At 51.1% G+C, this 13,878-nt stretch overlaps 2 protein-coding genes across 5 annotated transcripts in view; both read left to right on the top strand.

Annotated features, from left to right (window-relative positions):
• TBCA (tubulin folding cofactor A) overlaps positions 1-3,224 on the top strand; it is a 113,282-nt gene extending 110,058 nt beyond the window's left edge. For all 4 annotated transcript variants that reach the window (XM_089312894.1, XM_051837600.3, XM_089312895.1 and 1 more), the window contains 2 exons: positions 488-574; positions 2,490-3,224. In XM_089312894.1, coding sequence (XP_089169020.1) covers positions 488-574; positions 2,490-2,570 — 168 coding nt within the window. In that variant the 3' untranslated portion in view covers positions 2,571-3,224. The remainder of the gene's footprint in view (positions 1-487; positions 575-2,489) is intronic.
• Positions 3,225-8,258: 5,034 nt separating this feature from the next.
• LOC100343129 (large ribosomal subunit protein eL30) lies at positions 8,259-8,750 on the top strand. Its single transcript, XM_002711331.6, has one exon. The coding sequence runs from the start codon at positions 8,334-8,336 to the stop codon at positions 8,679-8,681; it is 348 nt and encodes a 115-aa protein (XP_002711377.3). The 5' UTR covers positions 8,259-8,333; the 3' UTR covers positions 8,682-8,750.
• The last annotated feature ends 5,128 nt before the right edge of the window (positions 8,751-13,878 follow it).

Raw genomic sequence — 13,878 nt, 5'->3', positions numbered from 1 at the left:
CCTCCTGCAGTGTGCACGCAGTGTGATCAATAACTCAATAACTTTCTTCATGCAGTAATTATCTCCATGTGACATTATCTGAACACTGTTTTTCTTTATTACTCGAAAGATGCAGGAGATATTTGTGTAACCAGCTGATCCCATTTTGGATAAAGGTGCTTTGTGACAGCAGGGGAATGGTTTGTTTTAAATGGCCTTTTAAATAAGTGCTGTGTGAAAAGCTGTTCCAGTTAATTTGCATTTACCGTAAGAAGGTGATTAATAAAAAAATAATAATAGTCGTTAGTACAGAAGGTCCAAAACTCGTACTTTGTGGATTTTACGGTATTATAGTACAGTCTCTAACTTCTAATGGACACAGATTAAACAGTGAACCGCTGGCTGCGAGCACCCTGCTTCCCGGTGCCCGAGCCCCAGCTGTCTTGGAGCTGGGAGCCGGCGCACACCGTGCTGCGTGCCCGCGCGTCTCACAGCGCTCTCGTTGCAGGCGGAGATCCTGCAGGAGTCCCGCATGATGATCCCGGACTGCCAGCGCAGGCTGGAAGCCGCCTGCACCGACCTGCAGCAGATCCTGGTAAGTGAGGACTCTCAGTCCGCCGCTGGAAATTCCCTTCAGCCTGGTCTGGAAGACCAGAACTTCAGATACCGGGCACTGAGAACTAGTTAATGGCATTTTTAATTCTCTTGCCCTGCATACCAGCATATTTAAAAATAATGGCATTTACATGGTCTTTGGAGTTATGCCTCCAGGAATAGTACTGTTCCCTAGCGTGTTAATATATTTGAACTTAGTTGTTGAAATATATTTGCATTAGGGTTCGTGATACCAATATTGTATTGTATGGAATGATTTGGTTTGCGTACCTAAAGATTTTTCTTGATATATTAAGGGTAAATTGGTTATTTTAAGTTTTTTAAAGATCCAGTGTTTCAGGTGAGTTTTTCTCTTGTTAAAACATCTGGGATTCTTTTACATTCAAGCTTGAGAGAGGAAAAAGACCCCATATTGAACGGAACTGGGTGGCTCTGTTCGCGGCCTTGCTGGGCTGTGCTCAGTACGTTGTAATGATTCTCGGAAGGGCCGGGCGTCGTCCCAGCGGAGGGGAAGGCGCAGCGCGTGCGGAGCGGGGCGCCGCTGCTCGGCGGATCCGTCGCTGCTTCCTAGCTGCTGTGGGACGGGAGGGACCCGGCCGTTCCGGTTGTAACAGGAAGTGATGTGGGCTTCCACTCTGAGCACAGGGTTCCTGGAAGGAGTGACCTTTGTTTTCCCTCGGATTAGGGCTGAATCTGTGAACACAGAACAGTGTGCATGTTTTACAGTAGTTTGACACAGAACTCCGTATTTGCCTGTAAAAAACTTTTAAAGTCAGAGTAACTCTTCTGAAATATTGATTGATTTATTTGAAGGGCCACGTGGCAGGGGAGCGAGCCCTTCCACCTGTTGCTCACTCCCGCGTGGCCCTGTCCGTCAGTCAGGTCAGGCTTCCCCTGGGGGCCGGCCGCTCAGTCCCGCTCTGCCTGGGGAGTCTGGCGGGGGGACCCAGGCCTGGGCCGGCGGCGGGGGAGCCCGATGCTGAGCTGGCAGCGGCCCCACAGTAGCTCTAACAGCCAAAAAAGAGGCTGCGGTTTGGACAGAGCATCCAGATTGATTAACCATTAGTAATGATTAATAATTATCAGATATCTAATAATTTCTTTGTTGGGATGCTCCTGCCCAAGACAGGAAGCACCGTGTGTGTTTTCTGATCGTTTCAACGCTTTTGTTCTCTCGTGAAACGGAAGCTAGACGCCTAGAGGCAGTAACATTGCTCGGAGTAAGTGCCGTCTGTGGACAGTGTGTTTGTGCGGGAGGGCGTGTTGAACAGTAGCTCTGTCCTCCGAGAGCTTGTATCTGTCGACAGAGAACAAAGGCGTATTTAAGTGTGATGCAGAGTTTGAGGATTCTAGTTCATTGTTCGAGTTAAACAGTCTTTTTGCTTTGAATTTCCATGCTGAATGCATACCCACTTCTCTCTGCTCCAGTAACAGTGTCTCTCCCTCTTTTAGACCTGACCATAGCTTCACTAAAAACCAAACAAACCTTCCCATGCGTAATAGTTTAAATGTTTTTATTCACTTACCTGTTAGAACAGTGCATCAGTCAGCTTCCTGTACACGAGTGTGTCAGGAAAACTCGGTATTTCAGTTCCAGAAAGTCAGAGGTGTGTTGCTTCCCACCCAGCGTGGCGTCGAGCTCCGTCACGTGTGCGCACGCTGGTGGATCGGCACTTGGCCCCGCACAGCAGCAGCCCCGTCCGTGGGAGGACGCGAGCTGCAGCTTTGTCTGACTGGGCTGATGCGGGGCAGCTGGAGGAAGCCTGCGGGGCAGCTGGGAGGCCTGGCATCCCTGCTGCTGACGGTGCAGTTTATTTAGCTCCCCGGTTTGTAGCAGTTGAGTAACGTGCTGAAATCTGAAGAATGAACTAAATGTTTACTGTGTTTCACTTCAGGAAAGTGAAAAAGACTTGGAAGAAGCGGAGGAATATAAGGAAGCCCGGCTAGTCCTGGACTCGGTGAAGCTGGAGGCCTGACACGTGTCTGCGCAGGGTGCTTCTCGCGCCAGAGCCTGGGTCCACTCGACAGCTCACTGCTGACACTGCGCCGCTCAGTGTTTGTTCTTACGCAGTTACATGTATTTTTCTTTGCCTCATTTAGTGCATCAATGAGTTTAACTAATAAGCTTGTTTATTTCAGATTTTATAAATATTTTAATTAACCTGTTATTCAATCGCATAGACATTTTTGACAAAAATAAAATCTGTAGATTCTGTTTGAAGTCTAGCTATTTTCCTTCAGAAACATGAATTGAGTGAAAATAGGATAACCCCACCCCACCCCCCCTTTTTTTTTTTTTTTTGAGTAAAAATCTAAATCGTTCGGCTGGCACTGTGGCTCACTGGGTTAAAGCCTTGGCCTGCAGTGCCAGCATCCCATGTGGGCGCCGGTTCAAGTCCCTGCTGCTCCACTTCCAATCCAGCTCCCTACTAGTGCACCTGGGAAAGCAGTAGAAGATGGCCCAAGTGCTTGGTTTCCTGCACCCACATGGGAGACCCAGAAGAAGCTCCGGGCTCCTGGCTTGGGCCTGCCCCAGTCCTAGCTCTTGTGGCCATTTGGTGGGTGAACCAGTGAGTGGAAGATCTCTCTGTAATTCTGCCTTTCAAATAAATAAATATTCAGAAAATCAAGTTGTGAGCCGCTCATCTGAGTAATGTATAACTGCATCACAAGAACTCTCCGAGGGTACCTCACTTGGGTATTCCTGCACCGTGAGGGTCTGGCTGCCTTGCCCACGAGAAATGGCTGTCTCTTCTCTTCTCGGGAAGTTAGGTTTTCACAGGAGACGTGCCCCGTGCGGGTCTGTGATAGCTGGATCGTGTCTTGGGGGAACTGCGCCTGTCGCCGTGACGTTTTCAGGGATGTTCAGTCTTCACACTGGCAGGCACGCCTCTGGCTTTGCCAGTTCTGGTGGTGTCCGGTACTCCCCCGTGACATCACTGCCCGGAGCTGGGGAGATGCGGGGCGGCCCCCGCGTGCACTGCTGTAGCCTCACCTTGGTCCTGTGCAGTGACTGGAGAGGGGCCATTTTGTCGCAGTATTTCTCCAGTAGAGTTATAACCCATTACTTAATCGTTTGAGTTTCCAAATATGTATGACAACCCGTTTTCTTATATTTCTGTAAAATGTGTGTGAGCTTGCATTTGCAGCCTAACATGAGCAATGCTATCATGAATCAAAGTCGTGTTGATAGCATTGAAACTTTAAAACTCATAGCTGGAGAAAAGAACGCTTGCACTTGACCTGCTGTAGAATCGTAGCGGTGGCAGTGGCTTGATCTGCGTTTGGGAGTTGCAGCTGACCAGTCACTAGAAACCATAGCATGGACTGAGTTTGTCAGGAAGATAAAGGAAAGAAAAATCAAAATATACTAGTATTCTTTCCCAGCGTTACTTCTGAAGGCTTCGGTTGTAAAGCTCCGACAGTATCGCTGGAATAAAACTGTAGATACACACGCCTTCGCCTTGCCAGACATTAGTTCATGAGAGTGACACACCAGACGTGTTTCTAGACTGGAATGTCCTCACTATAATGTATTTGAAGTAGGGAGAGGAAGAGCTAGAAGCTATAGTTACAGTATAAAAGTTGAGAGTACGACCTGGTATTTTGAGCACCAACAGAATTGGAGTTCTTAAGGTCGTTTTATGTTTGGAACCAAGTACCAGAACAACAGCTTGGCTTTGTGTGGGCGTGGGTGAGGCTTCAGGTGCCAGGGAAGGTGTTGTTTTCCAATAGGATTTTGTTGGGAGTGTTTTAGGGATGAGAGCAAAGCCATCAGGACTCCATCCGGACACCAGCACCCCATTTCAGAATGTCTGAGTCCAGTCCCTGCTACTCTGGCTCCAGCCAGTGTGCACCCTCGCGAGTCGGCTGACGGACGACTCGAGTGCTTGGGTTTCTGGCGCCTGCGTGGTGGTGAGCCAGACGGAGTGCCTGGCTCCTGGTGTTGGCCTGGCCCAGCCCTGGCTACTGCGGGCACTTGGGGAGTGACCGAGTGATGAAGATCTCTCTCTCCATCTGTCTCTGCCTTTGAAGAAGATAAAAAGAATGAGCCAAAGATGGTCTTTTAAGACCAGAAAACAGTTATTTGAGTTACAGAGAGAGGGAAAGACAGAAGAGAGTGTGCTGTCTGCTGGCTCACCCCTAGATTTGTCAGCAACCTGGGCCCACAGCCTGAGCGCCACCCGGTCTCCCACGGGGGGACAGGGCCCAGCTGCTTGGGTCATCTGCTGCTCTCTCCCAGGTGTATTAGCAGGGAGCTGGATCAGAAGTGGCGCAGCCAGGACTCGAACCGGCACCCATATGGGATGTCCGTGTCACAGGCAGTGGCTTAACCCACTTACGCCACAACAGCAGGCCCAAGGCTTTTAAACAAACAAAAATTTTTTTTCATGTCTTTATTTTTGATTATTTGAGAGACAGAGCACCCATCCACTGGTTCTCTCCCCAAAAGTCCCATAACAGCTGGGACTGGGCCAGGGCGGGGAGCTGGGAGCCAGGAACAATCTGCATCTGCCCTGGGAGAAGCAGGGAGCCAGCTTCCGGAGCCGTCACTTCGTGCCTCCCAAGATGCGTGCTGACAGAAGCTGAGTTCAGGGACTGAGCCAGGATGGAATCCGCACTTTGATATGGGACACAGCGTTCCCACGGTGGTTCAACAGCAGATACGGGACACAGGCGTTCCCGCGGTGGTTCAACAGCAGATACGGGACACAGGCGTTCCCGCGGTGGTTCAACAGCAGATACGGGACACAGGCGTTCCCGGGGTGGTTCAACAGCAGATACGGGACACAGGCGTTCCCGGGGTGGTTCAACAGCAGATATGGGACACAGGCGTTCCCGCTGTGGTTCCACAGCAGATACGGGACACAGGCGTTCCCGCTGCGGTTCAACAGCAGATACGGGGCACAGGCGTTCCCACGGTGGTTTAACAGCAGATACGGGACACAGGCGTTCCCGCGGTGGTTCAACAGCAGATATGGGACACAGGCGTTCCCGGGGTGGTTCAACAGCAGATACGGGGCACAGGCGTTCCCGCTGCGGTTCCACAGCAGATACGGGACACAGGCGTTCCCGCTGCGGTTCAACAGCAGATACGGGGCACAGGCGTTCCCACAGTGGTTTAACAGCAGATACGGGACACAGGCGTTCCCGCGGTGGTTCAACAGCAGATATGGGACACAGGCGTTCCCGGGGTGGTTCAACAGCAGATACGGGGCACAGGCGTTCCCGCGGTGGTTCAACAGCAGATACGGGGCACAGGCGTTCCCGGGGTGGTTCAACAGCAGATACGGGACACAGGCGTTCCCGCGGTGGTTTAACAGCAGAGCAAACGCCTGACCCACTTTGAAAATGTGCAGCACCTCCTTTCAGCCCTCTTCCAAATAGGGTGTGTGTGTGTGTAGTCAGAACAAGCGGTTTCGTGTCCAAAGCGTAAAGAGAAAAGAACACAAAAGTGCATTGGTCCTTCCCGAGAAAAGAAATGCTAAGGAGGGAGTTTTACGGCCAGGACCCAGGTCTTAGTTGCTGGAAAATTCCTTTCTTGCCAAGGAGCTTATTAGCGAAGAAGAAACGAGTGCCGGGCAGAGGGAGCGTGCTGTCGAGGATTCCTGTGTGGCTGCACATTCCACGCTGCGTCTCAGGATTAGCAAGAAGCGTGGACGCCCTGCCCTGCGCGGGGGTCCCCCGGGCGTCGGACGCAGACCCATCAAGGGGCGCTCGGAGAGGAGCTGTAATTCGCTTGGCTTCTAACTTGCTTACACGTTTTTATTTCCACGTTGCGTCGTGTAGCAGTGGGTAGAAATTGCCAAAAGTAATTTTTCCTTTTTCATCCTGCCGCAGCGCCGGACTAACCGGCACATCATAGTCGCCCACCGGACGTTTACAGACGGAGCGCAGGCTGGGGCGTCTGTGACCTGCGAGGGAGGGTTCCCTCACATCACAGCCCACGCGCTGGCCGCGGACCCCGGAGCGGCCTGCTCCGGTGACTTGGTGCCGGCGGAAGGGGACACGGGAGCCGAGGTGCGCCCTCGCTGCGAGCCCCTCCGGCCCTCGCTCTCCCTCATCCTTGTCGTCATGATGGCCGCTGGCGGGGTTCGCCAGGAGCTGCTGAGAAGGGAGAAAGCCGACCCTAGCGCCGCAGGACCAACGTGTCTTTCCATGAGAACTGTGCGTGCACGTGTATGTGTAGATGTGCGCGGTGCCCACGTAGCAGGCTCCACTGTCGTGGTGGTGCGCGGTTCCTAACACTCTGCCCCCAGTGGTGGTGCGTGTCCTAACACTCTGCCCCCAGTGGTGGTGCGTGTCCTAACACTCTGCCCCCAGTGGTGGTGCGTGTCCTAACACTCTGCCCCCAGTGGTGGTGCGTGTCCTAACACTCTGCCCCCAGCGGTGGTGCGTGTCCTAACACTCTGTGCCCCCAGTGGTGGTGCGTGTCCTAACACTCTGTGCCCCCAGCGGTGGTGCGTGTCCTAACACTCTGCCCCCAGCGGTGGTGCGCAGTTCCTAACACTCTGTGCCCCCAGTGGTGGTGCGTGTCCTAACACTCTACGCCCCCAGCGGTGGTGCGCGGTTCCTAACACTCTGCCCCCAGCGGTGGTGCGTGTCCTAACACTCTGCCCCCAGCGGTGGTGCGCGGTTCCTAACACTCTGCCCCTAGTGGTGGTGCGCGGTTCCTAACACTCTGCCCCTAGTGGTGGTGCGCAGTTCCTGACACTCTGTGCCCCCAGCGGTGGTGCGTGGTTCCTAACACTCTGTGCCCCCAGTGGTGGTGCGTGTCCTAACACTCTACGCCCCCAGTGGTGGTGCGCGGTTCCTAACACTCTGCCCCCAGTGGTGGTGCGTGTCCTAACACTCTGTGCCCCCAGTGCTTGCGCAGACAGGAGCGCAGGAAAGGCGGGCGGCGACAGAGCGGTGAGCCTGGCACGTGTCTGTGTTTCTGAGTGGGACCTCATTGCTAATGCAAGTGTGCACGGGTCAGAGAAGCAGACAAGATGTGGAAGGTGAGACAGCCCGTCCCGGCTCCTGCTCCTGGGCGCATCCTCACGCACGTCGTCGGCTCGCTGCGCTCCTCTCGCCGTCTGCATTGCTCTGAGCCCTGCACGGTCCCTCCTCCCCTGCCCCGTGCCGCGCACACACATCCCACTGCGCTTGCGTGGGCGGGAGGGGCACGCACTGCTGAAACAAGCCCGCGTGTGTTTTATAAGTAAGGCAGCGGGTTAATAGGATGTAATGTTCACTTAACACTGCCCGATTTTCTGGTCAGCACGTTCGCAGCCTGGTACGCCAGAGCGGCCTGTGCGCCTGCACCTGCTCGCAGAGTCACTGCCAAATTGAGCAGTCAGACCTGTTTAATCTAAGTCGGTTTGCGAACTTCATCACATTTCCTGGCTTCTTAAAATCCCTATCAGATTTAATAAGGACATATCCTGCCGTTGGTTATCACTTACACCTTATCATTTGGTCATTTAGATAAACCAAAGACAGGTTAATCCGTTACTCATGGCGCGTGCAAACGTGACACGGGGAGAGAGCAGGAGCGGTGAAGCGTTTGCCGTGAAAGGGTTAATCGGGTCTCGTAGTCCGATGCAGCCGTGAGTGCGGGGCTGAAGGAGGTGGGCTGGTTGGAAGCGGTGCGCCATGAAGCGAGTTGTAAGTACCCGCGTACTTGAAATTTTCAAGAGTGCTTCATGGGGGCGGCTGCACTTGGTTGGAGGCCGTCCCGCACCTAAGGCAGGAAGATGGTGGCCGCCAAGAAGACGAAAAAGTCGCTGGAGTCGATCAACTCTAGGCTCCAGCTTGTGATGAAGAGCGGAAAATACGTGCTGGGGTACAAGCAGTCTCTGAAGATGATCAGGCAACGCAAGGCGAAGCTGGTCATCCTCGCCAACAACTGCCCGGCCCTGAGGAAATCTGAAATAGAGTATTATGCCATGTTGGCCAAAACTGGTGTCCATCACTACAGTGGCAATAATATTGAACTGGGCACAGCTTGTGGAAAATACTACAGAGTATGCACGCTTTCTATCATTGATCCAGGCGATTCTGATATTATTAGAAGCATGCCAGAACAGACTGGTGAAAAGTGAATCATGCAACTTTTTCTTTAATAAAACCTGCCAGAGCTTGTTGGTAAAAAAAAAAAAAAAAAGAGTGCTTCATGGGAATCGGCATTGTGCTCCAGCAGGCGGCGTCTTACCGGTCTTACGGTGGGAGAGGCCTTGTTCCTGCGCCAGCCCTTTCACAGGGGAGGGGAGGGTAGGAGAGGCCTTGTCCCTGCACCAGCCCTTCGCAGGGGAGGGGAGGGTAGGAGAGGCCTTGTTCCTGCGCCACCCCTTCGCAGGGGAGGGGAGGGTAGGAGAGGCCTTGTCCCTGCGCCAGCCTGTCGCAGGGGAGGGGAGGGTAGGAGAGGCCTTGTCCCTGCACCAGCCCTTTCACAGGGGAGGGGAGGGTAGGAGAGGCCTTGTCCCTGCGCCAGCCCTTTCACAGGGGAGGGGAGGGGAGGAGAGGCCTTGTCCCTGCGCCAGCCCTTCGCAGGGGAGGGGAGGGGAGGAGAGGCCTTGTCCCTGCGCCAGCCTGTCGCAGGGGAGGGGAGGGTAGGAGAGGCCTTGTCCCTGCACCAGCCCTTTCACAGGGGAGGGGAGGGTAGGAGAGGCCTTGTCCCTGCGCCAGCCCTTCGCAGGGGAGGGGAGGGCTGGTTTGTGTTGCAGGGGGCTGCACCTTCCTGTCCCTGTTTGTTGCTGGGCAGCTGACAAGGTGCTCCCGCCGTCTGGGGCCCACACTCAGTGTCGCAGAGGTTAGGAGCACACCAAGAGTGCTTTCAAATCAAGAAGACTCGGCAGCGTTAAGTAGTCAAGTGACAGAAACAGGTCACAGGGAGAGGAAGCAAGTGGGTCTTGTTCTGATGTCTGCCCAGTAGCAGTGTTCCACCCCAGTAATAGCTGAAATGTTAAAAACAATGAAGCGAAGTTTTTAATTGTAAAGAATACCTGTTGGCTGGGTATGATAAAGTACTGCCCAGTGAGATGAGATGAGAGGATGAAGTAGAAGTGAGTATGGGAAAAGAGGTGTCTGCATGTCATGAAAATGATAAGATCCGAGCCAGAAACACACAGGAGAGTCGTTGGGAAATAATTAAAAGCAATGAGGAAATCAAAGTGGACACTTAGGAAGTATGTAGAGCTGTCCGGGATGGAGCTATGTCACCAGCTGCCTCGGGGCGGGCCGTGTTTGCAGAGGGCTCCTCGGACCACAGGTAGTCCTGCAGGTGGGGTGGGTGTGTAGCCCGCACAGTGCCGCTCTGACCAGAGGGCAGTGCGGACGGGTCACGGGCAGCACAGAGCAGGAGCCGGGCGGCCGCCGCAGCACTGCTTTGACCCCAGAAGCTGAGAGGAAGCTGAGCAGGTTGTACCAAGAGCCCTCGGAGAGACGACACGCGTGTTTCGAGCCGCCCACGTGGTTCTTCCCTGCACGTCCCGTGGTGTGTAGACCCCAAAAGCTTTTCTGTCTGTCTGCAGTTACCGGGTACGAAGGACTGGAGGCCTCCCGCTCCGAGTCAGAAGACATTCTGGGAGTGACTTGGATTGTCATGGGGGGCTGACAGCGCCGAGTGTGGCGGGCCCTGTGTCCGTCTGTGAAGGCCAGGAGGAGCGGGCAGGGCTGAAGGGTGCGTCTGCGGGAGCGCTTCTAAAACCCACTTCGGGACGCTCTGGAACAGGCAGGACCGGCTGGCGGGGAGCGGTCCGGCTGGCTCTCACGTCCTAGGTTCCGGGGAGGCAGCCTGACGTCAGAGAACGGAAGGTCTGGGTGTGCGAGTGTAGACGTGTGTGTGTGTGTGTGTGTGTGTGTATAGTTGGGTGAGCATGTACACAGGTGTGTGCAGATAGGCATGTGTGTGAGTGTGTGTGTGTGGATACATGTGACAGTATTTGTCTACACACAGTAGATATTTGAGTATGTACGTAGGTGTCTGATGTAGATGTGGGCATGTGTGGATACACGTGTTTAGATATTTGTATAGAAAGGTGTGTGTGTGTGTGTGTGGATACATGTGTTTAGATATTTGAGTATGTACATACGTGTGTGTGTAGATCGTGTATCTGTGTGGATTCGTATGTATAGATATTTGAGTAAGTAGGTGTGTTGAGTGTAGACGTATGTATCTAGATATGAGTATGTGTGGATACATGTGTAAGCATTTGTGTAGAAAGATGTGAGTGTTGTGTGTATACGTGTGTAGAATGTGAATGTGAAGGTGTGTATGCGGATGTGTGTGAGTGTATATGTGTGAGTGTATACGTGTGTGTAGAATGTGCAGGTGTGTATGCGGGTGTGTGAGTGTATATGTATGTGTGTATACATGTATGTAGAATGTGTAGGTGTGTATGCGGGTGTGTGAGTGTATAGATTGTGTGTGTGTATACATGTGTGTAGAATGTGTAGGTGTGTATGCGGGTGTGTGAGTGTATAGATGTATGTGTGTATACATGTGTGTAGAATGTGTAGGTGTGTATGCGGGTGTATGAGTGTATAGATTGTGTGAGTGTATACATGTGTGTAGAATGTGTAGGTGTGTATGCGGGTGTGTGAGTGTATAGATTGTGTGTGTGTATACATGTGTGTAGAATGTGTAGGTGTGTATGCGGGTGTGTGAGTGTATACGTGTGTGTAGAATGTGTAGGTGTGTATGCGGGTGTGTGAGTGTATATGTGTGTGTGTATACATGTGTGTAGAATGTGTAGGTGTGTATGCGGGTGTGTGTGTGTATACATGTGTGTAGAATGTGTAGGTGTGTATGCGGGTGTGTGAGTGTATAGATTGTGTGTGTGTATACATGTGTGTAGAATGTGTAGGTGTGTATGCGGGTGTGTGTGAGTGTATACGTGTGTGTAGAATGTGTAGGTGTGTATGCGGGTGTGAGAGTGTATATGTGTGTGTGTATACATGTGTGTAGAATGTGTAGGTGTGTATGCGGGTGTGTGTGTGTATACATGTGTGTAGAATGTGTAGGTGTGTATGCGGGTGTGTGAGTGTATAGATGTATGTGTGTATACATGTGTGTAGAATGTGTAGGTGTGTATGCGGGTGTGTGAGTGTATAGATTGTGTGAGTGTATACATGTGTGTAGAATGTGAAGGTGTGTATGCGGATGTGTGTGAGTGTATACGTGTGTGTAGAATGTGTAGGTGTGTATGCGGGTGTGTGAGTGTATAGATTGTGTGTGTGTATACATGTGTGTAGAATGTGTAGGTGTGTATGCGGGTGTGTGAGTGTATACGTGTGTAGAATGTGTAGGTGTGTATGCGGGTGTGTGAGTGTATAGATGTATGTGTGTATACATGTATGTAGAATGTGTAGGTGTGTATGCGGGTGTGTGAGTGTATACATGTGTAGAATGTGTAGGTGTGTATGCGGGTGTGTGAGTGTATAGATGTATGTGTGTATACATGTATGTAGAATGTGTAGGTGTGTATGCGGGTGTGTGAGTGTATAGATGTATGTGTGTATACATGTGTGTAGAATGTGTAGGTGTGTATGCGGGTGTGTGAGTGTATATGTGTGTGTGTATACATGTGTGTAGAATGTGTAGGTGTGTATGCGGGTGTGTGAGTGTATATGTGTGTGTGTATACATGTATGTAGAATGTGTAGGTGTGTATGCAGGTGTGTGAGTGTATATGTGTGTGTGTATACATGTGTGTAGAATGTGTAGGTGTGTATGCGGGTGTGTGAGTGTATAGATGTATGTGTGTATACATGTGTGTAGAATGTGTAGGTGTGTATGCGGGTGTGTGAGTGTATAGATTGTGTGAGTGTATACATGTGTGTAGAATGTGAAGGTGTGTATGCGGATGTGTGTGAGTGTATACGTGTGTGTAGAATGTGTAGGTGTGTATGCGGGTGTGTGAGTGTATATGTGTGTGTGTATACATGTGTGTAGAATGTGTAGGTGTGTATGCGGGTGTGTGTGTGTATACATGTGTGTAGAATGTGTAGGTGTGTATGCGGGTGTGTGAGTGTATAGATGTATGTGTGTATACGTGTGTGTAGAATGTGTAGGTGTGTATGCGATGTGTGAGTGTATACGTGTGTGTAGAATGTGTAGGTGTGTATGCGGGTGTGTGAGTGTATATGTGTGTGTGTATACATGTGTGTAGAATGTGTAGGTGTGTATGCGGGTGTGTGAGTGTATAGATGTATGTGCGTATACATGTGTGTAGAATGTGTAGGTGTGTATGCGGGTGTGTGAGTGTATACGTGTGTAGAATGTGTAGGTGTGTATGCGGGTGTGTGAGTGTATAGATGTATGTGTGTATACATGTATGTAGAATGTGTAGGTGTGTATGCGGGTGTGTGAGTGTATACATGTGTAGAATGTGTAGGTGTGTATGCGGGTGTGTGAGTGTATAGATTGTGTGTGTGTATACATGTGTGTAGAATGTGTAGGTGTGTATGCGGGTGTGTGAGTGTATACGTGTGTAGAATGTGTAGGTGTGTATGCGGGTGTATGAGTGTATAGATTGTGTGAGTGTATACGTGTGTGTAGAATGTATAGGTGTGTATGCGGGTGTGTGAGTGTATATGTATGTGTGTATACATGTATGTAGAATGTGTAGGTGTGTATGCAGGTGTGTGAGTGTATATGTGTGTGTGTATACATGTGTGTAGAATGTGTAGGTGTGTATGCGGGTGTGTGAGTGTATAGATGTATGTGTGTATACATGTGTGTAGAATGTGTAGGTGTGTATGCGGGTGTGTGAGTGTATAGATTGTGTGAGTGTATACATGTGTGTAGAATGTGAAGGTGTGTATGCGGATGTGTGTGAGTGTATACGTGTGTGTAGAATGTGTAGGTGTGTATGCGGGTGTGTGAGTGTATAGATTGTGTGTGTGTATACATGTGTGTAGAATGTGTAGGTGTGTATGCGGGTGTGTGAGTGTATACGTGTGTAGAATGTGTAGGTGTGTATGCGGGTGTGTGAGTGTATAGATTGTGTGTATACATGTGTGTAGAATGTGTAGGTGTGTATGCGATGTGTGAGTGTATACGTGTGTGTAGAATGTGTAGGTGTGTATGCGGGTGTGTGAGTGTATATGTGTGTATGTATACATGTGTGTAGAATGTGTAGGTGTGTATGCGGGTGTGTGAGTGTATAGATTGTGTGAGTGTATACATGTGTGTAGAATGTGTAGGTGTGTATGCGGGTGTGTGAGTGTATAGATGTATGTGTGTATACATGTATGTAGAATGTGTAGGTGTGTATGCGGGTGTGTGAGTGTATACATG

Source organism: Oryctolagus cuniculus, chromosome 14, assembly GCF_051225735.1.
Source record: "Oryctolagus cuniculus isolate XC-2025 breed Fujian yellow rabbit chromosome 14, ASM5122573v1, whole genome shotgun sequence".
In the NCBI taxonomy this organism is placed as follows: Eukaryota; Metazoa; Chordata; class Mammalia; order Lagomorpha; family Leporidae; genus Oryctolagus; species Oryctolagus cuniculus.
The sequence above is the reverse complement of the archived record's forward strand: the minus strand, read 5'-3'. Positions and strand labels throughout refer to the sequence as shown.